At 44.4% G+C, this 27,087-nt stretch overlaps 1 protein-coding gene across 2 annotated transcripts in view; it reads right to left on the reverse strand.

Annotated features, from left to right (window-relative positions):
• GPSM1 (G protein signaling modulator 1) overlaps positions 1–27,087 on the reverse strand; it is a 129,321-nt gene that overhangs the window by 62,264 nt on the left and 39,970 nt on the right. For both annotated transcript variants that reach the window (XM_051980332.1, XM_051980337.1), the window contains exons 2-8: positions 13,569–13,790; positions 10,661–10,796; positions 9,603–9,745; positions 9,281–9,404; positions 7,422–7,537; positions 1,642–1,797; positions 370–478 (exon numbers count right to left, since the gene is read on the reverse strand). In XM_051980332.1, coding sequence (XP_051836292.1) covers positions 370–478; positions 1,642–1,797; positions 7,422–7,537; positions 9,281–9,404; positions 9,603–9,745; positions 10,661–10,796; positions 13,569–13,790 — 1,006 coding nt within the window. The remainder of the gene's footprint in view (positions 1–369; positions 479–1,641; positions 1,798–7,421; positions 7,538–9,280; positions 9,405–9,602; positions 9,746–10,660; positions 10,797–13,568; positions 13,791–27,087) is intronic.

Raw genomic sequence — 27,087 nt, forward strand, 5'->3', positions numbered from 1 at the left:
ATATATAAGGATTTGAATCTTGGTCTTTCTGACTTCAAATGTAGTGAACTCTTAGCTCCATGGCTTGGCTACATATGAGTGCTAGAACTTAACCCAGTTTTCCTAACTTCAAGTCTAGGACTCTTTCATCTACTAGACCAAAGGAATTTTGACTTCATCCCTCAAACATTCATCTAGGTCCTAGATGCTAGACTTTTAAAGCTGAAATGATCCTTTAAGATCATCTAATCCCAATGCCCTATTCTCCCTGAAGCTAGAGGATTTAAAATGTCCTTAAAGAAAATCTTTGAGTAGGGACTTCCAAAGCCTTCTCAGGACACCAGGGAAGCTTGTCAGCAGGACTGATTTACAAATGAAACATCTTCTCACCTCATGGGAAATCTCCAGATGCTTCTTGGCAAAGGTCATTGCTTGTTCATGACTTCCTAGGGACACATAAGCATTTCCCAGACTCCAGCAGGCTCGGCCTTCACCCACTCTGCCAAACAGGAAACACCATCAACCCATTCATTCCGCAGTGAGAGGAGAGAAGCTAATGATTTGGGCACTCTTGCATCATCCTCTTTCCTTTCCCTTTAGCCTTCTTCCCTCAAACCACAGTAAACAACATCTGATGCTGATCAAGACCAAGCTAAAAGGGATTTCTGAATGGAAACATCTATTTTTAAGTTCCCCACCCCCACCTGTGTTCAAAATTCAGCAATGTAAAAAAATAATGGTTCTGACATCCCCAAGTCGGTGAGGTGAGGGGAGCATTCTTCAGATGGGAGGAAGACAGTGCAGAGTTTGGGCACTTTCTTTAGAGTCAACCTGGGTTTGAGATTCCTGCCATTTTTTCCAGCCTAGGAGGAGACCCACCACAAGGCAACAATTTTGTTGGATGTTCTTTAAAATATGGAACACAAGGTTTGCAAGGATGAATGATGAAAACAATCTTTATATGTATTTTGAAAAACAAAAAGCTATTATATATAAAAAAAAAAAGGGGGACTTTGGCTGTTTAGGTCTTTTCACACAATGGATAATTAATGAAACACTGAATGTGGAAAGGGTCAGCATAAACTGTTTGGTCAGCCAGGCTGTTTAGGAAAATCATATACAAATAGGTGAGGGGGCCCAGTTACATGGGTCTGACCCAAAGTTTGGTCTACTTAAATGAGTCTGACTGAAAGTCTGGCCCAGGTAAGTGGGCCATTTCCTGATGCTCCAAGTCCGAAAGTGCCCCCACTTGAGATTGGGAAGAGTAAAGTTCATTGACTCCTTCCCTCACACCAGGGGTTCCCCCGGCATCGGAGCACCAGCTCCCCCCAAATCCCTTCTTTCCAATTTTGATGTTGCTGCTCCCTCTAGTGGCAGGACAGAACTCACAGTTCTGCTGCAATTACCCCCCCTCCTGCGGCAGAGCCCGAGAGCCCTAGGAAGGTGGGGCAAGGGCAGAGAACTGTGGGACGCAGCTTCGGTGAGACCCCCTGCGGGAGGTCTGAGGCGACTCCTGGGCCCGGGCTCCAGAGCTGTAGAGTCTGTCTCAAGGTCAGCTTCCCAGCACCTACGCCCACACGGAGCCCTCCGGGGCCTTCTCTTTTTCAGGGCCCCCCCCTCAGCCCAGGCCCCCCACTGAAGCCCACCGAGCAGGCCCCCTACCTGTCCCCCAGTTCCTGGGCGATGAGCAGGTGCCGCAGGTGGTACTCCACGGCTCGCTCGTAGTCCTGCAGCAGTGTGTAGGTGTTGCCGAGGCTGTAGCAGGCCTGGGCCTCCACGGCCTGGTCCTTCAGTTGTCGGGACAGCTGGAGGGTCTTTCTGCATTGAGGACAAAAAGATGCTCCCCATCAGGCCAGGCTGCCGGGACAGCGGCTGGGACAGCCGGGAGAGAATCACACAATGAGAGAACTGAGAGGGACCTGGGGACTAAGAGGGGCAGGCGCAGGTCCCTGCCGTGTTCAAGATAGGGGTGCTCCGGTTTGGGGGCTAGGGAGGGCCGTGCGTGTGGCCCGGGCTGGGGGAGGGGTAAAAAACCCCACGGGAACCACCGGCGTTTCCTTCAGCTGGAGGGCAACGAGCACTGCCCTTGGGGCCCACATCTGGATCTGGGCTCCCTGCGGGTATTTCAGGGCAGTTTTGTCTTCCTGGGCCAGCCTTCCTGGGATCAGGCATGGGGCAGCCAGGGGAAGGCCCAGGGGGGAGACCCAGTGTCATCTTTACTCTTCCCAGAACGGCCACCAGAGGGCAAGGGACTCGTCTGGTTCCCGCAGAGATCTGCCTCTCCAAAAGGGCTCCCCAGGGGAAAAGTTTTGGAGGAGAAGCAAGCACCAAGGGTACTCCTGACTGCTTCAGGGACCAAAGTCTGCTTCTCTCCCTCAGTCGCAAACAGCTTAAAACCCCCACTATGGGCCTGAGCCCACAGCTGCAGATACAAAGAAAAAGACGGTATCCGACCCGGGCTCACAGTCTAACGGGGAAAACAACATGAAAACAATTTACGTCCAAAAGCCACACGCAGGATAAGCTGCAAATAACCAACAGAGAGAGGGCCCTGGAGAAGGGGGGCTGGCAAGGACCCCTGCGGAGGGGCATCGGGGCAGCCAGGGGAAGGCCCACAGGGGAGACCCAGAGTCTTGTTCCGGGAACAGTAAGGAGGCCGGGGGTTCTTGCATCACAGGGTACTGGGCCTCCCCAGTGGTGCGAGAGCACCAGAAAGGTGGGAGAGAGGGAAAGGTTATTCAGGGCTTCCAACACCAAACAAAGGGCTTTCTTTCTGATCCTGCAGATGGTGGAGAGCCTCTTGAGTTTTTGATTCAACTAAATATTTAATAAAACCCAAGAACAAAACATTGTTAAATGCTTATTCCTTGCCAGGCTAAGCATTAAAGCTATAGAGACAAGAGTGAAAAATTCCTGTCCCAAAGGACATCTAATGGCAAAGACCACATGTACATATACAGGAATATATTTAATGGAAACAAAAGGAATACAAGGGGGTTGGGGGAGGGAAGGTACTGGCAACTAGAGGGGATGGGAGCAGGAAAGGCTTCACGCAGGTGCGGCTCGAACTGAGATTTGAAGGACGTCGGAAATTCTAAGTTTCAGAGGCCAGAGGCGGCGCCGACTGAAAATGCAAAGCCATAAAGGAGAGACGACTACATGGGCAACACTGAGGAGGAGAGAGTCAAGAGGGAGCAAAACATGAGAAGTCTGGACGTGTAGAAAGCGTCCAGGTTATAAAAGACTTGAAACGCCAACCAGAGGGGTTTACATTTGATTGTGGAGATAGTTGGGAGAGAGACTGCAATAGTCTAGGTGGGAGGTGATGAGGATCTGAACAAGGGGGGCTGATGGAGTGAACACAAATGAGAAATATTGCGGAAAAATAGGATGTGACAACTGATTGGATGTGTACAACGAGGATGAAGAGAAATGACAGTCTGAGGTACTGCTTCACACCTCTCAGACTGGCTAAGATGATAGAAAAAGATAATGATAAATGTTGGAGGGACACCGTACATTGTTGGTGGAGTTGTGAACTGATCCAACCATTCTGGAGAGCAATTTGGAACTATGCTCAAAAGGCTATCAAATTAGGCCTGCTCTTTGATTCAGCAGTGTCTCTACTGAGCCTGAATCCCAAAGAGGTCATGAAAGAAGAAAAAGGACCCACATGTGCAAAAACATTTGTAGCAGCCCTCTTTGTAGTGGCCAGGAACTGGAAACTGAGTGGATGCCCATCGGCTGGGGAATGATTGAATAAGTTACAAAATTAGAATATTGTTGCTCTATAAGAAACATAAGAAATGATCAGCAGGATGATTTCAGAGAGGCCTGGAGACATTTAATGCTGAGTGAAGTGAGTAGAACCAAGAGAACTCTGTACACAGAAACAACAAGATTATATGATGATCAACTCTGATGGATTTGGCTTTTTTCAATAATGAGGTAAATTCAGGCCGATTCCAAGAGATTTGTGATAGAGCCATCTACACTCAGAGACAAGACCGTGGGAACTGAATGTGAATCACTACATAGTATTTTCACTGTTTTTGTGGTTTGCTTAATTTTTTTCCCCTTTTGATCTGATTTTTCTTGTGCAGCATGATTATGTATAGAAGAATTGCACATATTTAACATATATTGGATTGCATGCTGCCTAGGGGAGGGGGAAGGAGGAAGAGAGGGAGAAAAATTTGAAACACAAGATTTTTGTGAAGGTGAATGTTGAAAACTATCTTTGCATGTATTTTGAAAAATAAAAAAAAACATAAAAATATGGTATCATGGATTGTGAAAAAAAAAAAGTATGAAGAATTGAAGATGATAGTCAAGTTATGAATATGGGTTGCTTCATTCCTCCCAAGGACTCCCTGCCATGTCTGGGAGTCTCAGCCTACTCTAGTACTAAAGTTCTCTTTTGGCACATTGATGATGAGAGTCTCCAGATCTTCATATATTTTCTTTGACCTCATCGGGGTTCATCATGGTGGGAGAACAGACACTGATGACGGTAGCATGGCGTTTTCCTGAAAGTAGACATTGTATTGCCCTGAGCCTGTCATTCACTTCTTTTGGAAGGTATTCAAGCTTGTTGACTAGGTTAGTTTTGACTGCAAAACCTACGCCAGCTTCATGCTGCTCCCCTTTGCAGCCACCCCAAAAGCGTGTATCCAACTGCCTTCAATAACCCGGACTTCGTTTCCCATCCTTGTTTCACTCAGGGCTGCTGTTTGAATGTGATAACCTGCTCTTGCAACAAGAGCTGTTCATCTTTCAGATCTGCTGGATTTTGTATTGTCTGTAAGAGTGCACATATTCCACGTCCTGATGGTGAGTGGAATGCACTTTGTAGAAGTTTTTGTACATTTTTGGGGGCTGGGGTCCCCACCTGCCACAGTAAATCAGGCCAGGGTTGGGTATGCAATTTTTAGGGCTCTTCCTCACATTGGGGGGGGGGGAGCAGTGTGATCCTTAAAAGGCTGCTTGGATACCCGAAGACTGCCAAATCCCACAGTGAGAAGATGGCTCCATGGCCTGTGCCATCTCTGTGCAAAGTTGTGTCTCTGCATCTGCTGCTTGTCCATTGCTACAGGACTTTTGAGATAGATAGAAATGGTAAATTGGATTTAAGTCAGGCAGAGTTGCACAAGGTCATCAGTCTCGCTCTCTTCCAGAGTCGTCACCATCCAGTGGAAGGACAGAGTCAAGATGATTGATGATGGCTTCAGATGCAGTGGACAACCTCGATGTCTTTGGGGAACATCCAAGCTCAAAGAGCTCCACAGCTTCATGGCTACTGGAACACATTGTTCTCATTCACTCATTCCACCAGGGGTCCTCACATATTTGGGGTAGACACCCCCTAACTCATTAACGAGTCTGAGACCCTTCAGTTACCCTCAGTCTAGTTTAGCCCATCAGCCAAAACATTTTACTGTGTGTGCTGCAGCTTTTTGGAGCCACAGGTGTGAGTTAGGTGGATAAGGTGGACACCAAAGGTGGAAGGCAGCCCTGAAAAGGGAGCGGCAGCCTTTGCACCAGACACACTAGTTTTCCCTGAAAATACTCTGTATGATGGTGATACCTAACAGGGAAGTATGAGAAAGGGTGGAATTTCAGAGAAAGATAATCAACTATGCTTTGGCTATGTTGAGTTTAAGTTACATTAAGTTACACCATTAGGTGCTATAGTGGATAAGGACTGCAGTTAGGAAGATCTGAATTTAAATCAAGCCCCAGACACATTTGCTGTCAACCTGTGTTTGCCTTAATCCATTGGAGAAGAAAATGACAAACCGCTCCAGTATCTTTGCCAAGAAAATTCAATATCTGGTTTTGCAAAGGTGAATGTTGAAACGATCTTTGCATGGATTTGGGAAAATAAAATGCTATTAAAAAACTAAAAAAATGAAACAAAACTCCATGAACAGGATGGTCCAGGGGACCATGAAGAATTAGACACAATTCAGTAAGTGAACAACAACAAATAGAACATTTAGTTCAAAATGTCCAATAGGAAATTTGTGATATGAGACTAGAACTTAGCAGAGACATGAGGGCTGGCTACACAGATCTGGAAATCCTGCATATAGAGATAATAATTAAACTCAGTAGAGAGCAACAAGATGACTCAGGAGAGTGCCTTGGTATGTGCCCGCTATAAGTGAGTGACATGGATAATGAATAAGCAAAGGACACTAAGAAGAAATGGTTAGACAGGGAAGAGAAGCAGGAGAGCACAAAGAGAAGAATATTCGGGATAGGGCAATCAACAGTGTCGAAAGCTGTAGAGAGTTCAAATGGGATAAAGATGGAGAAAAAGCCATCAAATTTGGCAAATTAGTTAATCTCTCCAAGCCTCAGTTTCCTCATCTATAAAAGTGAGTTGGTCCAGATAGTCTCCAAGGTCCTTTCCATCTCTACACCTATCATCCTATGATACCCGTTATTCTCCTAAATAAGGGCTAATTTTGACTACAAAATAATCACTAAATGAATTCCAAAGTAACTGAAATTTCTAGTTGTGGATTACCCACTGATTTCCTATTTTTAATTTAGTTTATTTTCATTATTTAATTAATCAATTATTTTCTTTTTTAAATTTCCAATTCAATAAACAGCAAATAAAACAGGCATTTTCATATATATATATATACACACATACATATATATGTATGTATGTGTATGTGTGTGTGTGTGTATGTGTATGTATTAGAATATAAAAAGGGGTTGAATATGAAACTGAAGGTCTCTAAGTAAGGACTGAGACCCTTTATGTTGGACCTTCTGGTTACATATGGGAAAAGGGTGGAGGAAAGAAGAGTGGTGACCTGGAGCCCGGGGCCCTCTGTCCCATATTTTCTTCTCCCAAGGACATCTTATTCTCTTTGTGGTTTCCTAAAGTGATTTCCTTGAGGGCAGGAGCTTCATTTTTGTCTTTGTATCTCCGTTGTTTAGCACTGTGCCAGGCAAATAGTAAGTGCTTAATAATGTAATTGAATGAACCAAACATTAGTCTATCAAAGTTTCCTCTTAAGATATCTTGGGCAGCTAGATGGCTCAGTGGATAAGTCCAGGGCTTGGATCAAAAAGACCTCAGATACGTACTAGCCATGTAACCCTGGGCAAGTCACTTAGCCCTGTTTGCCTCAGTTTCTTCATGTGTAAAATGAGCTGGAGAAACAAAAGACAAACTACTTCAGTATCTCTGCCAAGAAAATTCCAAATAGGATCCCAAAGAGTAAGAGATACTGCAATGATTGGACAACAATGCTATTCTTCCAGACCAATATATTGTTTCTAGGCTTGAGTCTCCAGGCTCAGAACACGTGCCATCTTCTCAAATGATTTGGGCTTCAAACTGGAGTCCCTATGGAATCAAATACCATATTAGGGGCTCCCAACAGCCAGGCTAGGCTGCCCCCAGGAAGACCACTCACTTGTAGTACTCTGCCGAGACATCGAACCTCCCCAGGAAGATGTGGGCATTCCCTAGGTTACTGTAGGCTCTCCTTTCAGCTGCTTTGTCTCCAAATTCCTTAGCAATAGCGAGTCTCTGAAAAACAAAGATTCATACATAGAGCTTATGGAGGAAAAGGAATGAATGAGTATTCATCGAATGGGTATTGTTTCTCATAAGTCTTGCCACTGAAAACTAACAAATGGGGGTGAGGGTGGGGTGAGGGAAGGCTCCATCCCTCCCTGGCCTTAAGGAGAAACTGAGATCTAATTATTAACCAAGGGCAGATTATTCTACCACCTGCAATAGGCAGTTTATATTCAGGAGAAGTAAACTCTTTAAAAAGTTACGCTAAATTTGACTACAAAATAATCACTAAATGAACTCCAAAGTTAACTAGAATTTCTAGGTGTGGATTACCCATTGATTTCCTATTTTTAATTTAGTTTATTTTTATTCTGAACTCAATAAACAGCTAATAAAATGGCATTTCCACACATATAACAGAACAGAAAAAGAGTTGAATACTGAAGGTCTCTTATATATAATTTGCATCTGGTGTTTTCCATCATCTATTATTTTTGCATTGTCTATTACTAGTCACCTCCAATCAAGATAAGGAATCTGCTTTTTAATAATAATGCTGCTAGCCACCATTTTTATATAATACTTTAAAGTTTGTAAAACACTTTCTAAATACCTAATATTATCCTCCACAACACCCCTTGGAGATAAGTGCTATTATTATCCCCATTTACTGATAAGGAAACAGATACATTAAGTAATTTGTCCAGGGTCACACAGCTAGTAAGTATCTGAGGTAGCATTTGAACTCGGAGCTTCTTGAATCCAAGCTCAGTACTCTATCCACTCTACCTCCTAACTGCTTTGGGGGCATGGGAGGGATGTTGAAGCTGGGAGTATGAATGAACTCAGTCAGCACGTCCGAAGGGGTAAGGAAGCAGAGGAAGAAAGTATCTGGCCGGCATTTACATGGCGCTCAGAGGTTTGCAAGGGCATCATTTGATCCCAATCGCCATTTAACAGGGGGTGTCCCTCCAGGCCCCTCTCTATTTCAGACCCTCCCCTCTTTACTCTTACTGTCTCTCATACAGTGACTTCATCAGCTCCCGATTTAATCATCATCTTTGTGCACATGATTCACACGTGTGTGTGTGCGTGCGTGTGCATGTATGTATGTATGTATGTATGTATCCCAGTCCGAGGCTCTCTCCACAACTCCGGCTCACACCATTTTTGGATATTTTGAATTAGCCGTTCCACAGCCCTCTCCGGAGGCAGCGTACCCAGATCATACCCACTATGCGGAAGAGAACTGGATCTTCAGTTTCCTTTAGCTCCGGGGAGGTTAAGCCTCACACAAAATACTCTGGGGGGATTTCTGTACGGGGTTTTGCTGGTGTGGGAAGGGAGAGAGAACACTGGTACTTCTCAAAAGAAGAGGACACTGGGAGCCAGGAGACCTAGAGCCCAGCCCCGACTTTACCATTACTTGGCTGTATTGCTCATCGCATCTGACTCTGTGACCCCATATGGGCTTTTCTGGGCAAAAATACTGGAGCGCTTTGCTAGCGCCTTCTCCAGTTCCTTTTACAAATGAGGAAACTGAGGCAGGGGGTGAGGTGACTTGCCTGGGGTTTGGTGCACTGCCCACCGCACCCCCCACCTGTCCCTGACTGACTACTGCCGGGAACAACGCCCTCCCTTCGGTACCCAGCTCTTCCTCTGGGAAGAGGAGCTTGCTTCTCCAGCAATTCGGTGCTTCGGGAGGAAGCACGCATGCAGACGGGGAGGAAAAGCCCTGAAGTAGCCACTTACCTCCTTGTGGAAGGTGATGGCTTCGCTAAAGTTCCCCAGCAGGTACTGGGTATTGCCCAGGTTCCCGTAGGCCCGGCCCTGGGCAGCCCGGTCTCCCAGCTCCTTCACCAGAGACAGGTTCCGCCTGCGGGATCCCAAGAGTCCCTCTGAGCAATCCTGTGGAAAGCCAGGCCCAGCACCCCCTCCCCTCATGCGGGGTTCCCTTCCTGCCCCACTCCCGAGCAACCTCCCGCGGAAGGCGCGAGCAGAAAGGAAGGACGTGCAGGAGGGGAGAAAGGAGGCCGCGCCGGGCTGGAGCTGACGGGCGCCGACGGCTACTCACTCGTAGAACTCTGAAGCTCTCTGCAGCGTCTCCCGGACGTCCAGGGGCAGGTGGCCAGGGTCCTGAGCAGAGTTCCAGGACAGCTGCTTCCCCTTGGCGTGGTACACGTTACCGATGTTGTACAGGGCCCTGGCTTCCCCCACCTGGAGAGGTAGAAACATTCAGGAAACACATCCTCCTGCAGGAAGGAGCTACCTGTCCTATATTCTTGAGCTCCTTCTCTCAAAAATGCATTTTAATAGGGTGGACTATATAATTAAATCTAATAAATTATTATTTTAAATACATAATAATAATCATTAGCTTTAATAAATGATAAAGAATGAGATACTTAGGGTTTAACCGTACCAGCCTAGATTAATCACACATGTGATAGCCAAGTTAGGCTTTTATGTGAGTGTTACTTTTATTGCCCTCTTTCCCTTAAGTCCTAGGCTGGCCACCTGCAGTTACTCCTTTACCTCATCTAGCAGGGGCTGAGAATAAGGCCTTTGAAGCCGAATTTCCTCTGATTTCAGAGAAGGTGATTCAGGAAGCCAAGGAAACTGAAAGGCGTAGTGCCTGGCACATATGAGGAGCTCAGTAAACCTTGGCGGAATTGAAGTGATGTATTATTCCTTTGAAGTGACTGAGCAGAATAGGAGAGTGAAAGGGGCAGGAGAAGGAAGCTGGGGACTGACGTACATTCATTCTTTAAAGCTGAAAGTTTGTGATATCCGAGAATATCTGACACACCCATATTCAAACTTTGAGCCGGTATATAGCTGTATTCTTGAGTCAAAAAGAATTTTTTTTAAATTATTCAATTTTTTAGATTATCTGTATTATTGGATTATCCAGATTATCTTCATCTCTTTCAGTTATATAGATGACTGGGCACTGGACAAAGTAACGTCTCTAGGTTTGTGAACGAAATGTTGCCCCTCAATTGGTCTAGAGAAGCAGGACTACCAAGGGGTTGTTTTGGAGGCGGGGAGTCTGGGGAGATGGGGCTGGGAAGGGAGAGTTAGACATGGAAAAGTTCTTTCTTCCGGAGGAAGCCCTGCTTGGGCTCTTACCTTGTCACCCTGCTCCTGGGAAATGTCCAGGTGTCTCTGGCAGCAGACAACAGCTTCTTCAAAACGGCCCAAGATTTTGAGGGTATTGCCCAGGTTGCCACTGGCCTTGGCTTCCCCAATGCGGTCCCCAATAGTTCTGGGGGAATGGAGGTGGGAAGACAGTAGATTAGCTCAGCAGGAAGGATCTAGGGCAGGAGTTGGGGACGTCAGGCCCAGATGACCTCCTCTGCTCCTCCACTGGGGCCCTGAGCATTTGTAGCTCATCCCCTTGGCCAGCCTGAAATAGAAACTTTTACTCTGCTCTGAAAAGGACCTTCTTGTCCTCCTATGCCCATCAGAGCAGCTACAAGCCTGTAATTCTGGTACTCAATGTCTGCGTACCTCGAGGACACAGCTTAGACACAGTCTGGTTTGTCTGTGAAAATAATTCAGACTTTAGCAGATTTTGATATTCCCAGACTTAGCAAACCAAAGATGGATCATGGGGCAGGGGGGTTCCCACAGGGAAGCAGAATGCTGTTTCTTCAAGAAGATTCATGTCTGTTGGCAAGGTAAAAATATAAAGTAATGTATAAACACCATTTATCTAAATCAGGAAGCTGTCGCCAACCAGAGCTTCCACCTGAAGCCTTTTAAGGCAACTAGATTCTCCAACCTCTAGGAAACAGGTTTCATAAATCCTAGCTAGAGGAACCAACTCATCCCCCAACTACCTCTTTAGGGGGACCTCTAAGAGAGACCCCTAGTTCTAGTAAATCTTTTCTCCTTCTTTAACCCTTCAAGGACTTATAAAATATTACTCATGTCCTCTTTCAACCTTTCCAACTTCAGACACCTAAAAAGCTGTATGATCCTGAGCAAGTCCATAACTTGATTGCCTCAGTTTTCTCAACTGTAAAAGATAAAACAGCACCTATGAGGACAGTTGTGAAGAACAAATGAGATATTTGTAAAATGTTTAGCATAGTGTTTGACACCTTTATAAATGCTTGTTCCCTTTGTCAGACCTACAGAGGCCACTTATTTTCAGTCTGCAGGTCTAGGGTTCAATTCGACTCAATGCAAAGTAAGTAAATGAATGAAAAAGGCATTTATGAAAAACATATTATGTGTTACACTACTGGGCATAAAAGATAGAAAACTTAACAATTCTTTACTTCAAGAAACTTGTATTTTATTGGGGGACAACAGATAGTCAAATAAATAGATTCAAAGCACTACTTTATATGTATTTTGGGGTTAGATGGATGCAAGCTTTGCAAGATTCTGAAGGGAAGAAAGAATAACCTTGCTGTTAATTATTGCAGATCTGCTATTATAATAGAAAAAAAAAAAGACAAATGCTGAAGGTGTTGTAGAAAAACAGGGACATTGATTGATGCACGGGTAGTGGAGTTGTGAGTTGGTCCAACCATTCTGGAAAATAATTTGGAACTAACTGTTCCCAAAGGGCTACAAAATTATGCATACCCTTTGAAACTCAATAATATCACTACTAAGTCTGTATCATAAAGAGATAAACAAAAAGGGAAAATATCCATGTGTAAAAAAATATTCACAGCAGCTCTTTTTATTGCAGAGAATTAAAAATTGAGGGGATGCTCATGAATTGGAAATGGTTGAAGTCTAGTACATGATTGTAATAGAATACTATTGTGCTATGAGAAAAAACAAAAGGGATGGGAAGACATATGAAGTGATGCAAAGTAAAATGAGCAGAACCAGGAGATGACTGTGCATAGTAGTAGCAATATTGTAATAACTAACTGTGAAAGATTTACCTACTCTGAGCAACACAACGATCTCAGACATTTCTGAAGAATTCATGATGAAAAATGCAATCCACCTCCAGAGAGAGAACTGGTAAACTCTGAGTGCAAATTGAAGTATATTTCCACTTTATTTTTTTGAAACATATGTGCAAAATATCAAAATATTTTTTGCATAATTTTACATGTATAATTGATACCAGATTTTTTTTTGGCTTCTCAAAGGGTGAGGGAATTGGAGAGAGGGAATGAATTTGGAACTCAAAATTTAAAAAACTAATAATATAAATAAATAATAAATCTGGAGAGAAAACAATATTGCAGATCTATTAACATAGAATATCCCAAAGAAGACATGGGATGTCCAAGTCAAGGAAGGGGAAAGAAGAGGAAGCCCAGGTGACAATGATGTCCGTCACTGTAAGAATCTTCCCTGGCATATTATAAAAGAATAAGATGGCTCAGAGCTGTTAAATAAAAACTATTTTTCAAAACTATGGGGCAATAAGTGAGGAATGGGGGGAGGAGGGAGACTGTAGTATGATGATCAATCATTCTTGTCTTCCAGTGAGGTAGACTGCAAAAAACAAAAACAAAAAAACCCTAGGAATTGGAGTTGTATGCATGTGTGTGAGAGAGAGGCAAGCAGGGCTAAATTGCTTGCCCAGGATCACACATGTATTTGAAAACAGGAGGGGATGGAGAAGGAGGATGAGTTCTCAGGTGGGTAGCATCTTGTGGGGGGAGGGTCGATCAGTGTCCTTGATGAGCAGGCCACATCTTAAGAGACGATTCCGATGGTCATGGGACCTTCTGTAAGCTAAAGATGCCACTAAGGAGCAGAGCTAGTGAGTGATTGCCAGTCTATAGACAATGCTTTGTAGGGGGAAGGAAGCACAACTACTAGACTGGGTAAGACCCTGATTTTTGGTTAAGGAAGAGAAAGTTAATCCATCCTCTTTTGACGTTGCTTTAAGAGCTAACACCTCTTATCCACCCCATAATAAACAGCCCAGCCTCAAATATCGGGTCACTCAATCTCATATGCCCAGCTCCACACACACACATTATCTTACATTTGCACAGTGACATAAATCCCATTCATTCAATCACAGACCCACAAGGGGTCCCCTGCTTACCTGGCCAAGGTGAGGTCATGCTTGTGATACTCAAGCGCCTTCGAGTACTCTTTCAGGTAGAAGTAGGCATTCCCCAGCTGACTGTAGATGGCACTGAGGGTCTTCAGATCCTCAGTCCCCACCTGGACAGCAGCTTCGAAGAAGGCAGCCCCCGCTTTGAAATCTCCAGCTTTACAAAGTCTCTCACCTTCTAAGGCCAGCTCTAAGCAGGAGGCTTCCATCCTGGGGAACCAAGGCAAAGAAAAACAGAGGGAATCAAAAGCAGGGATTATATAAATGGGGCTTTGGCCTAGAGACCTGGTCAACTACTCCATGACTGGACATAGGGTTCCCCCAGGACTGAAACATCAGCAATGGCTCCTATGGCGTTAGTTCACAATCCTTCTGGCCCAGAAGCTTGTTTCTGATACTCAATAAATTCCAGCCGTTGCCTATTATCTCTGGGGTCAAATATAAATGGCCATTATTTGATATATAAAGCCCTTCCCAACCTGTTCCTTTTCAGGCTTTTTACACTTTTACTTCCATCCCATATTTTACAATCCAGCCATACTAGCCCACTTGCAGTTTCTTAGACAAGATGCTCCATGTGTCTTCGCAGTGCCATTTCCCATGCTTGGAAGGATCTCCTACCTCAACTCTGCCTTTTGGTTTCTCTAGTTTTCTTTGTGAGTGATTTCAAACTCTATTTTCTTCAAAAGGCCTTTCTGGGCCATCCATTTTTTTCTCTGTCCCCTCCCTCCCCCAAGCTCTCCCCACCACCTCTCCTTCCCCAACTCTCTTAGCTGAAGATGTGATCTCTTACTAATTTACTGTAGAAACTGAGACCATTTGGCAAGGGTTCAGTTCTCTCCAACTTTATTTCAAAGCCCTTTGACATCATCTCACACTCTTTTCCTTTCTCCCATTCTCTGACAAGGAGGAGATCCTTCTTCTTTTTTTTTTTTAAATTTTTATTTAATGATTACTTTATATTGACAACATTATTCCTTGCACTCGTTTCTTTTCCGATTTTTTCCCCCTCCCCTAGATGGCAAGCAGTCCTTTATATGTTGGATATGTCACAGTATATCCTAGATACAATATATGTTTGCAGAACCGAACAGTTCTCTTGTTGCATAGGGAGAATTGGATTCAGAAGGTATAAATAACCCGGGAAGAAAAACAAAAATGCAGATAGTTCACATTTGTTTCCCAGTGTTCTTTCTTTGGGTGTAGCTGCTTCTGTCCGTCATTTATCAATTGAAACTCAGTTAGGTCTCTTTGTCAAAGAAATCCACTTCCATCAGAATACATCCTCATACAATATTGTTGTTGAAATGTATAATGATCTCCTGGTTCTGCTCATTTCACTTAGCATCAGTTCATGTAAATCTCTCCAAGCCTCTGTATTCATCCTGCTGGTTGTTCCTTATAGAACAATAATATTCCATAATATTCATATACCACAATTTACCCAGCCATTCTCCAATTGATGGGCATCCATTCATTTTCCAGTTTCTAGCCACTACAAACAGGGCTGCTACAAACATTTTGGCACATACAGGTCCCTTTCCCTTCTTTAGTATTTCTTTGGGATATAAGCCCAATAGAAACACTGCTGGATCAAAGGGTATGCACAATTTGATAATTTTTTGGGCATAATTCCAGATTGCTCTCCAGAATGGTTGGATTCGTTCACAACTCCACCAACAATGCATCAGTGTCCCAGTTTTCCCGCATCCCCTCCAACATTCATCATTATTTTTTCCTGTCATCTTAGCCAATCTGACAGGTGTGTAGTGGTATCTCAGAGTTGTCTTAATTTGCATTTCTCTGATCAATAATGATTTGGAACACTCTTTCATATGAGTACTAATAGTTTCAATTTCATCCTCTGAAAATTGTCTGTTCATATCCTTTGACCATTTATCAATTGGAGAATGGCTTGATTTCTTATAAATTTGAGTCAATTCTCTATATATTTTGGAAATGAGGCCTTTATCAGAACCTTTAACTGTGAAAATGTTTTCCCAGTTTGTTGCTTCCCTTCTAATCTTGTTTGCATTAGTTTTGTTTGTACAAAGGCTTTTTAATTTGATATAATCAAAATTTTCTATTTTGTGATCAGTAATGGTCTCTAGTTCATCTTTGGTCACAAATTTCTTTCTGGAGGAGATCCTTCTTGCCAAAGCCAACCGCTCTACATGTGTACTTGGTCCCCATCCCCTCTTTATCTTTTTCAGCAGATTCTCCCTGAATCTGTCCCAACTCTCAAATCTTCCACTGTTCCTTTACAAATGATTTCTTCCTTTCTACCTTCAAACATGCCTTGGTTTCTACCAGCCTTAAAAACAAAAAACTTTTACTTCATGCTACTATCACCTATTCTTTTCTTTTCTAATCAATCTCCTTGAAAAAGTTATCTATACTATCTGCCTCCACTTTCTCTCTTCCCATTAATTTTTCCACCTTTTACAATCTGGCTTCTGACTTAATCACTCGATTGAAATTGCTCTCTCTAAAGTTACTAATGAGCTCTAATTTGTCAAGGCTAATGGTTTTATCTTAGTCCTAATTCTTCTCAATTTACCTACTACATTTGACTTTGGTGACTATTCTCTTCTTGAATCCTCTTTTCTCTTGGTTTTGTGACACTACTCTATTGGTTTACCATTCTCTATCCAAATGCACTTTCTTAGTGTCCCCTTTGCTGGCCCATCATCTATATTCCACCTCCTAACTGTGGGTGCTTCCCAAGAGTCTGTCCTGGACCTTCTTCCCCTTTTTATATGCTTTCTCAGTAACCGCATCAATTCCCCTCAGTTTTAACTATGATTTCTATGCAGATGACTCTCAGCTCTACATATCCGCTCCCAGTATTTCCTCTGTGCTTTAGGTGAGAATCAGACATTGGCGACTGGTCCCATCACTTCCTGACAAATAGAGGGAGAAGAAATGGAAGCAGTATCAGATTTTTATATTTTTGAGCTCAAAAATCATTGCAGATGGTGACTGCAGCCAGGAAATTAAAAGACCCTTGATTCTTGCTATGGCAAATCTGGACAGCATATTAAAAAGCAGAGATATCCCCTGCTGACAAAGAACTATCTGCTGATTTTTCCTACAGCAATGTATGGTTGTAAGAATTGGACTATAAGGAAAGCCAAAAGCTGCAGAATTGACACTTTCAAATTATGGTGCTGGAGATAACTTTTGAGAATCTCTTGGTGAGCAGAGAGACTGAATCAGTCAATACTTAAAGAAAATAATTCACACTATTCACTGGAAGGTCAAATACTGAAGCTGGAACTTTAATACTTTGGCCACATAATGAGCATTAGGAATTTGTGGGGAAAACCCTGTAATGTTGGAAAATACTGAAGGCAAAAGGAGAAGAGGGCAGCAAAAAGAGATGGATAGTGTCATGGAAGTAATGGAGCTTAGACAGACCGTAGGGATAGTGGAGGACAGAAGGAACTGCCGTTTACAGGGTGATGAAGAGATGGACAATACTGAAATGAACAACAAACACCAATCGCCTATTGGATATTTCAGGTTTGAGGAGCCAGAGACATCTTCAACTTAGTATTTCTAAAACTGAATTTATTCTCAAACTTCCCTATTTCTATCAAAGGCACCACAAATCTTTCCACCGTCCCAGCTTTGTAATCTTGGCTTTATCTTCAATAGTTCATTCTCCTTCGCCTCATATCTGCTTAATTAGTAAACCTTGCTAGTTCTGTCTTCACGTCTGATTCCTTCTCCCCATTCCCACAGCTCCCTTTTGCTCTACCTGCCTTAGACCCCTTGCCACTCCAGTCTGTTCCACATGTTGCTGCCAAAGTAACTTTCTTTAAGCATAGACCTTACCATGGATTTCCCTTCTTAACCAAATCCAGCGCTCCCTGTTGTCTCTAGAATAAAATAAAAACCTTTTCTGTTTAGCCTTTAAAGTCTCACATAAGCGGGCCCCAACTTACTTTTCTAGTCTCCTTGGATGTTATTCCCCTCCCACACTCGACAATTCAGGACAAACGACCTTCTCTTTCTCCTTCACTCCGTCTCTGTGCCTTTGAAACGGCCGTCCCTCGGGCCTGGAATTCTGGCTTCATCGCCCTTCTCTTCCGTTAAGATGCAACTCAGGCATCTTTTGCATGAAGCTTTTCCTGTCGCCTCCAGCTGCTAGCGCCCTTCCTCCCAAACCAACTTGTATATAACATTTAACACTCTCTAATTTTTCTTTATGTGAATTTTCACGTATGTGGTGTCTTCCTCATTAGAATATCAGCTCATTAAAATAGGAAATCATTTCATTTTGGGGATCTCTGGTGCTTAGCATGGTACCTGGCACATAATAGGTGATGTCCGCACAGGGGATAGAGCGCTAAGCCTGGCGGGAAGGCTTCTCTTCCGAAGTTCGAATCTGACCTCAGACGCTTACTAGCCACGTGTGTCACTGGGAACGTCACTGAGGATCATTTGCTGTATATAGTTTCTTTACCTGTGAGATAAGCTGGAGAAGGAAATGGCGAACCTTCCAGTAGCTCTGCTAAGAAATCTCAAAGGGGTCACAGAGTCAGACGTGACAGAAAAAAATGGCCAAACAACAAAACTGTATATTTCTTTTACGTACTTTGTTATTCGCATCTGTCTTTTCCCATCTGGATATGAACGCCTTGATGGCAGAATCCGTAAATGTGCCTTTCACCATGGCCGCGTTCCTTAGAACGTACGGAACCTAAGTGCTTAATAACGCTTGCTTACTGATGTACTGATTGCTACTTATTATCTATATCCACTGGCAAGTCACTTTCCATCCAAGGAACTGCTTTTCCTTATGGGCAACACGAGGAGGTTGGACTCGATGGCCTCCGACTCGCTCCAACTGCATCGTCTCTCCATGGTCTGTGCGGTGTTGGAGCCCCGCAGGCCTCCATCCGTAACTTTGGGCCCGTTCAGGGCAGGGCCTCCCCGACCACGGCACCCGGGTACTCTCAGCGTCCTGTAGCCACGCAGAAACGGGCTGTTGCGCTCTCTCCAGAGGATGCCCTAGGCCTGCTCGGAGTCGACCTCCGCTCTCAAAGTGCTTTACTGGGGAAAACATTCCAAAAGGCTGCTTGTTCTATGTGATGTGGGTCAATCGAGGCTTGATGTCAGAAGGAGCTCCACAAAGAGCCAAGGGGAGCCCTTTCTTTCCGGCCTCAGGAGGCTCAGGAAACAGGCGATTCCCCCTCCTCGTCCCGCCCCGTTTTCTTAGAGAGCCAGTGCCCACTGAGTCCTCCCTTTTCAGAGAGCCTCCAGGGCAGGGGAGGGCAGCTCGGCGGCTGCGCGGGGTCTGGCGGTGCTTTGTGGAGTGGGGATTTAATGAAGGCCCCCGAGCTTCTGCGCCAGGCTGCCGCGGGAGCTCCTCCTCCTCACAAGGAGACTCGGTTCCCGCCCGTCTTCGCTTCTCAGTCAGTCAGCAAGCTCGCTCCGCCTCTGGCTGACCTCCGGGGAGCGGCGCCCCGCGTGCTCTCCAGGCCTTCCTCTGGGAGAGCCGTGTTCCTTGTCATCTGTGACCTGGGCCTGAGGCTTTGGCACAGGGGCAGCGAGCGGCCAGCCCGTCTCTGCAGATGCAGGAGCACTCAGCTGCCTTCTCACCCAGGGATGACTCAGCACAGGGGCAGCGAGTGGCCAGCCCATCTCTGCAGCCACGGGAGCACTCGGCTGCCTTCTCACCCAGGGATGACTCAGCACAGGGGCAGCGAGCGGCCAGCCCGCCTCTGCAGCTGCGGGAGCACTCGGCTGCCTTCTCACCCAGGGATAACTCAGCACAGGGGCAGCGAGCGGCCAGCCCGTCTCTGCAGCTGCGGGAGCACTCAGCTGCCTTCTCACCCAGGGATGACTGCGTAACCAGACGCTCCATCTTTGCCACTTGGGAGAAAGCTGGCAGACTGACTAGTGCGCGACAAAGCCGCTATCCTGGACAAACTCCTCCCAGTGGGTGCTCCAGGGTTCCATCTCTGGAAACCCCAGGGTTGGCCGCCTGGCCCCATTACTTACATGTTCACTAGAAGTAATAATGAGAGCCACGTGGGCCACCCGGCCTGGGAAAGGGAGAGCCTGGGCTAGGCAGGATTTTTGGCAAGCCCAGACTCAGACCGATGGGAGCTGTGACGCTGTTCTCGGAAAAGCCGCTCGTGCCCCAGCCCCATCGGCCCCTGGGACCCTGAAGCCACTGTCTCCCCCTGCTCCTGGCCTGGCTGGGGGATCCCCGGGACAAGTCCGCAGGGACCGCACGAAGCTCACCCTGGCCCCGAGCAGCTACACATGGTCAGCAGCGTCTGATTTTGTCTGAAGGAGCATCAGACCATGTTAAGGGGAACACTAGAGACCGTCTACCCCAACCTTGTCCTCTTCATCCCTGTTCTACAGACAAGGACACCAAAGTGTGAGAGGAAAAGCTAATATTCTTTAATTAGGGCCTTAGTCCAAACTGAGAGAGAATATGGAAGAGAGAAAGACAGAGACACAGAAAGGGACCCAGAGAAAAAGAAAAGGGAAAAGGGAGAGAGAGAGAAATTCTTCAGTGGCTCTTACCTTGCCCTCCTTCCCTCACGTTCAGGGTTAGGAAGACGACCAATCTAGTCCTTCACAGAGGTGTCAAACTTAGGCCTTAAAAAACGTGCCCCAAACAAATTGAAATGAAATTGGGAAATGTTTAACCACACAATGTTAATTTGTGACACGCTAAGTCAGGTTGTGATTTCTATTCTCCACTGTTTTCCATCATATCTTTCCACTTCTGCTCTGACCTCCTGCACAGGTTCAGACATGTTTGCAAAGCTTTGCCAAGGGCATCTGCCCTCTAAAGCTTCCTCTAAAAGTCACATCCCAGAAGCCGGAATTGTTTAGTGATTGGGCTAGTCAAAGTGCAGAACTTGTCACAGAAAGACTGGAGAGCTCAGTGTGTGCGACCTAGGCTCTAATGCAATTAATTCTGCAACGCTGCTCAGCTGGATTGATTTCAGGCAATGGTAAATTGGTTTGGGATGCCCGAATCTTAAGAAAACTTTTAGTTGGCAAAGAGCACTTCATTTCTGCTGCTCTCAGTCTCCTAGGGCATATGTGCTTGGTCCCTATAGCACATGGGGCAGAGGGTTGCAGAAGCCCAGAGCTTGGTGCACATCAGGGGGAAAAAAGAAGTAGCAAAGACTGAGAAATAGGTGTCTTTTTTTTAAAAAAAATAATATTTTATTTTTCCAAATATATTGCAGATAGTTTTCAACATTCAATAAGCTGTAGAGATAATTAGGAAGTAGTCCTAGAGTTTAACAGATTAAGATTGCCCAGTATAGATCCCAGAAAAGAAATAGTCTGGCTTGATTTAGGTGGAAGAATAACTGTTCTCCATGGGAGCTTTTGGCCAAGGGCGAATGCAGAGTTAAAGAGAGAGGGAGAGGGAGAGGGAGAGGGAGGAAGACCAATGAAAAATGCTCTTTTTTCTCCCCAAGTGGCTAGATTTCTGTTTGATTTGGAGACTATTGCTAGTTGCTGTGCACCACTGACCTTGCCTTAAGCTAACATTTTGATGAGGGAATAGGAGAGAGGGAAAAGGGAAACATGTATGATTACATGTTTCTGCAAAATGTGTTCATAAACCATCAAAGAACTAGAATAGGGAAGGTTTGCACATAGACCTCAAAGGAAGAGGACAAAAACATTTTGGCCTGCTCTGCCACTATTATCTGTGGTGGTATGTGGCACAACTGCCCAAGATCCCATCTCTGGGATCCCTTCTCCCGGGACGGGACTCTTCTGAGGGACAGAGACGCCTCCTTGCTAGCTTTCGTTATGCCCATGGTGGGACTATGCTTGGAGCTGACACTCCCTTCCCCCAGATTTGTCTAAAATGTAGTTATGGCCAATTATTGCTCTAGGGCAGAGAATACTAGCCTATCCTCTGACTATTGGAGATTTAACTTTTATTGATGGCAAAACTTCATTTCCCTGAGGAAAAACAGCAAACAATGCCAGAAATACTCCTCATGTTTTTTAATTTCAAATGTCTCATTAGGTTCCTTTGACCAACATGTCTCCTCCATCCCCTTCATCCACCAAAATTACATTTTTTTTCATGCTACCTTCAGGAACCCAGAGATAGGCAAATAGAGCATACTGCATTTGTATCAGGATAGGCAAGATAAGAAATCTATTGATTATAACCTGGGGAAAAGGGACACAAAACAAGTAGGAGCATTGACTGGCTCCATAGTTTAGATTTTTTTTTTTACTTCTTCCAGTTTTTTTTTGTTTTTTTTTTGGTCATCTCCTTGATTCAGAAAGTATACCGGACTTAAATCCTTGTTTCTATGTCTATGACCCTAGGCAAGTGAAATAAGAAGACTGGACTGACTAGCTGACCTCTAAAGTTCTCTTCAAGATCCACGGCCATGACTCTATTGTCTTTGCCCCCCCCTTTAAGAAAGGTTGGCTCGCTGGCGTGCTAACTTTGGCGGCTGCTTTCCCTCACACACCATGCTTCCCCTTGGAAATGGCAGACTTGTGTCCTAACATGGTAAAAGCAGCACTGTTATATTTTGCAAACCATTTTCAGGATATCTCAGCTTGACTGACTCTAGTTATGATCTGCAGAGCGTAGGTCGTCCCGAAATAGGATGCAAATACTCGCAGATAGTGGGGGAGACTTAGGGACCTGGTCTCAGGAGCGTTCCGTACATTCTTTTTGCACTTTGTAGGTTCAAAATAAATAGTAAATCAAAACTGCCCAACCAAGCTAAGCTGTTCTTATTCCAAGGTCCCCAGTCCCCCGCCACTGAATATTCTAACAATTGTGCTCATCTTCAGCTACTTCCCCTCTAGATTTAATTTGCCAGTAAGAAAGGGAAACATCGAGGGCCTCTGACAGTAGAGAAGGGAGGCTCCAGGGGGTTACCATGGTGACCAGTCAGCTGGAATATTAGCCCTCTGTTACTCAAGGTGAGCCCATGACATTAATTAAAATGTTTGTCCTTGACTGAGCCGTGTCTTAGTTGACTGTCTGACTTGCCTATTTACTATCATGTTTCTAGCAAAATGCATAAATTGGAATGAGAGTCTTGGTTTAAAAAAAAAAAAAAGTTGTATTTTTACATGCAGATCACATGATGCAGGAAACTGAAGGTTTCTGGGAAAGATAATAATTAGAATTGGATCCAAAAAACTGAACTACATAGGAACATATATATATATATGTGTGTGTGTGTATAGTTATACACACATATATATACTCATAAATCTATATAGGTATAATGTGGTATTTTGAATGTCTAGGGAACAGACATGGTTAAGCCAGTACGACTTGCACCTAGAGCTTGAATAGAATATGAGCCAGGGAAAAGGGAATCCTAACCCAACTCCAAGTGCCAAGGGAAAACTGCTAGTAGGGGACATGACCTTCCCCGGACCAGCCAGGATTGCTCCCCATACAGTACAGCTTCTCAATACAAACCGCTCCCTCCCTCACCCTCACCCCTGCCACTCGGTCACCCCGTCTCCCTGTCCGGCCTCCCTCTCAGCCCGAGGCTGGACTTCTCTCTCGCATCCCCCTCCCCCCCTCCCAGGGGGCCGGGTACCTTCTTTTCTGCACACTGCGCATCTTCTGCACATAGAGCCAGAGTTCCAGGCCCACAGGAAGCAAGAGGGGCCGGGGCCGGGGCGCGCCGTACACCACCTTGCACACAGCCCTTTCGGCCAAACTGAGGGCGGCTGGCTGGCCTGCCACAGCGGTGGTCGGCATCTCCCCGGGTGGGACCGCCGGCCGCAGCGGGGGGGTTCTCTCTAGGGCTTGTCGGTGGGACAACTTCCTCACTAGCCAGCTTCCTACCGCGGCCCGGGTCCCTACCACCCCCTCGGGCCAGGGGACCCTTCGGCCGCAGCGATGCCCTTCGCTACAGTGGGCCCGGGCCCTCTGAAGTTTGGGGCTTTTGAGCACTCCTTTAGGGAGGCTAGAAATGGTCCCCAATCGCGAGGGTAGCCACTACCCAGCTTTAGGCGGGTCTGGGACAAGCTGGGCTACCCGTTTCCCAACACTGAGAAGGCAGATGGGGGTAGTTCATAACCTTCCCCTGCCTCCCAGCCCCCACCTTGCTCCTCATCGGCTTGATAGAGATCAAGGACAGCTCAATCCCTTCAATCCCGAGCTGGAAGAGAAGATAAGCAGATGGGGGAAGGGCAGCTTGACTAGAGAGATGGAATTCAGTCCAACCCAACTGATTATTTAATTCAACTCTAACAGGTATTTGTTAACTACTTACAAAATGCTAGGCACTAGATAATAGAAAAATGAAAAATGACGCTGTCCTTGCCCTCAGAGACCTTCCAGTCTAAATTGTGGGAATTCAACATTTATACAAAGAAGTGGGCTAGAAGGGTGACCGTAATAGGTGCAAAGGAAAGAAAAATGCTCGAGGAATATTTGAGAAAAGGGAGATTATTTTTAGCTGAAATGATCAGAGAAGGCTTCATGAGGCAGCTTAATTTAGCTGGGACTTGAAGGAAGAGATTTCAAAAAATGAAGATGTGCATTCAGTGCTTTTTAGCCAGGGAAGATGACTGAGTGAATGGAGGTAGATTAAAAAAAGAACAGTCTGTTTTCTCTGAGAATGCACTATCTAGATGAATAGGGTGGAGTTAGAAGATAGGGAAAAATGGGGTGGTTTGGGCGAAGAATAAGAAATATCCTAGTGACAGATTCTTTTCCAGTACCACTAAGAAATGCCCAAGACAATCTGAATGCTGGTTCCTCATTCCAGTTCTGGAGGTATATGCTGGTAAGAAAATGGAATGAAATGTCTGCGATGATAAAACTCTAAGGCTTTTCTTGAGTGTCTGAGAATCTCTGTCCATCCCTGGCATCTGCTTTGTCACATTTTGCAGGATGGATAGCCTGCCCTTTCCCAAAAGGAAGGCTTTCTACTCAAGGTTACATCATGCTGGTCTATGTAATCTCTACTGAAGAAGGCAGGAGCTCAGGATGACGAGCTCTCTGAACTGGTGGAGGTCATTTCTCTTTTTTCACTTCCTTCAATAGGAGATAAAGATCTCACAGCTAAGCAGTGATAATAATTGTGTCTGTTAAGGCCTTTTGGTTTTTCTTAACAGTTGATTATTTCTCTTACATCTGAGGTTATATTTAAAAATCACCATCACAATTCAATGAAAAATGCCAACCCCTTCCAAGAGAGAAAAAAGATATTCTTCAACTGCATATCGAAGTATAATTTTTTCATTTTCTTTATTTTTCTTACTTTTTTTTTGCAACATAGCTAACATGGAAATATGTTTTGCATAATTGATATATTGCTTGCTTTCTCAAATCAGTGAGAAAGTGGCTGAAGGAAGAAAATTTAGAGCTCAATTTTTAAAAATAAATATTAAAAATAAATAAAACTTTAAAGAAAAAAAGAAAATCATTTTTATACAAGCACCAGCAGATCTGCAGTTGAAAAGAAGAGCCAAGGGGAGGTAGAATAACAACACTCAACTCACTGGCATTCCTAGTCCTGGAGAATGGATTGTTCTACAGATCAAATTTGGCAACAAAACCCTGAAGTAGGAGCACGTGGAAAGTTATGAGACTTTCTTTGTGTGTGTATGTGTGTGTGTGTGTGCATGTGTGCGCTGTATTTTTTAGTGAAAAGTTTTTATTTTTCAAAAAATATGCATAGATATCCTGCAGCATTAGCCCGTGCAAAACCTTGTGTTCCAGTCCCCCACCCCCCTTCTTCCACTCCCTTCCCCGAGATGGCAAGTAGCCCAATATATGTTAAACATGGTAGAAATATATGTTAAGTCCAATATATACATACATATTTATATAGATTATCTTGCTGTACAAGAAAAATCAAATCAAACCAGAAAAGAAAATGATGAAGAAAATAAAATGTAAACAAACAACAACAAAAAGAGATGTTGTGAGATGCTCAGTTCCCACAGTTGTCTCTATGGGATGGATGACTCTCTTCATCACAAGATCATTGGAACTGGCCTGGATCATCTCATTGTTGAAGAGAGTCACGGCCATCAGAACTGATCATCGTATAACCTTGCTGCTGTACGATGATCTCCTGGTTCTGCTCATTTTACTCAGCATCAGTTCATGTAAGTCTCTCTAAGCCTTTCTGAAATCATCCTGCTGGTCGTTTCTTATACAACAATAACATTCCATAACATTCATATACCAAAACTTATTCAGTCATCCCCCAACTGATGGGCATCCATTCAGTTTCCAGTTCCTTGCACTACAAAAAGGGCTGCCACAAACATGTGGGTCCCTTTCCCAGTTGTGAAGCTTTCAATCACTATTAATACTCTCATAAGATTATTGTTTTAGCACAGTTCAAAGGCCCAGGTACCAAAGAGCAGAGGCATAATCTGAACTCAGTTTGTCACTCTTCCCACTACACTAAATTGCCTTCTTTTATCTTTCCATCATCAATCACAAATAAGTTTTGGGGTGGGTAGAATGTTAGACCTGTAATCAAAAAGCCCTGAGTTTGAATCAAGCCTAAGACACTTACTAACTCTATTTCTCTGGACAAGTCATTTGACATCTCTATACCTTAGTATTCTCTTCTATAAAATGGGAATAATGAAAGGACCTACCTAATTGTGAAGATCAAATAAATTAACGTATGTCAAGTGCTTGGCAAACCTTAAAGGGCTTTATAAATGCTAGCTATGGTACCCAAGATCTTCTCTGAGATTTAAACAAGTCTTTCCCCTTGTGTAGTTTTTAGCCCCAAGTTCCTCCTCTTTGTACTCACAAGCAGGGCTGGCCTGGTATGTGAGGTGCCCAGCAAGGGCCTGCCTGCTTCCAAGTAGACTCCTCTGCCAGCCTATTATAGACTTCCTTCCTACATGATCTGAAATTCCTGGTATCCACAAGAAGCTCTGCTCACCCACAATTCCCCTAATTCCATAAGCTATAGCAGGGGTCCTCAAACTATGGCCCGCGGGCCAGATGCAAGAGCTGAGGACAATTATCCCCCTCACCCAGAGCTATGAAGTTTCTTTATTTAAAGGCCCACAGAACAAAGTTTTTGTTTTTACTCTAGTCCGGCCCTCCAACAGTCTGAGGGATAGTGAACTGGCCCCCTATTTAAAAAGTTTGAGGTCCCCTGCGTAGAGGGTTGCACTTAAGTCATCATCCAATACTATCAGATTAAAAAAAAAGAGCTAAATCTCTAAGTGCAGAGTTTCCTCACACATATAGCTACTGTATTTGCTGCACTAGCTTCCTTCCCCTTATTTTTTAACCCCTCTACTAGCTACACATTTTTAATTACTCCTCGAGGGAATGATACTGTATGACATGGTACTTTTTGAACTGGGGCAATTTTATGTTCACGAGGGCTTTACTTTAAGAAGCAAAAACACAAACCTACTAAACAAACGTGGAGATAAATGGAGATAAAATTATTTACTTCACAAAAGTACTTCTTATTTAAAAAAAAAAAAAAAAAAGGATTCATCACAGTTTCCCTCTAAACCAGAG

This window comes from Antechinus flavipes, chromosome 2 (assembly GCF_016432865.1).
Source record: "Antechinus flavipes isolate AdamAnt ecotype Samford, QLD, Australia chromosome 2, AdamAnt_v2, whole genome shotgun sequence".
Lineage (NCBI taxonomy): Eukaryota > Metazoa > Chordata > Mammalia > Dasyuromorphia > Dasyuridae > Antechinus > Antechinus flavipes.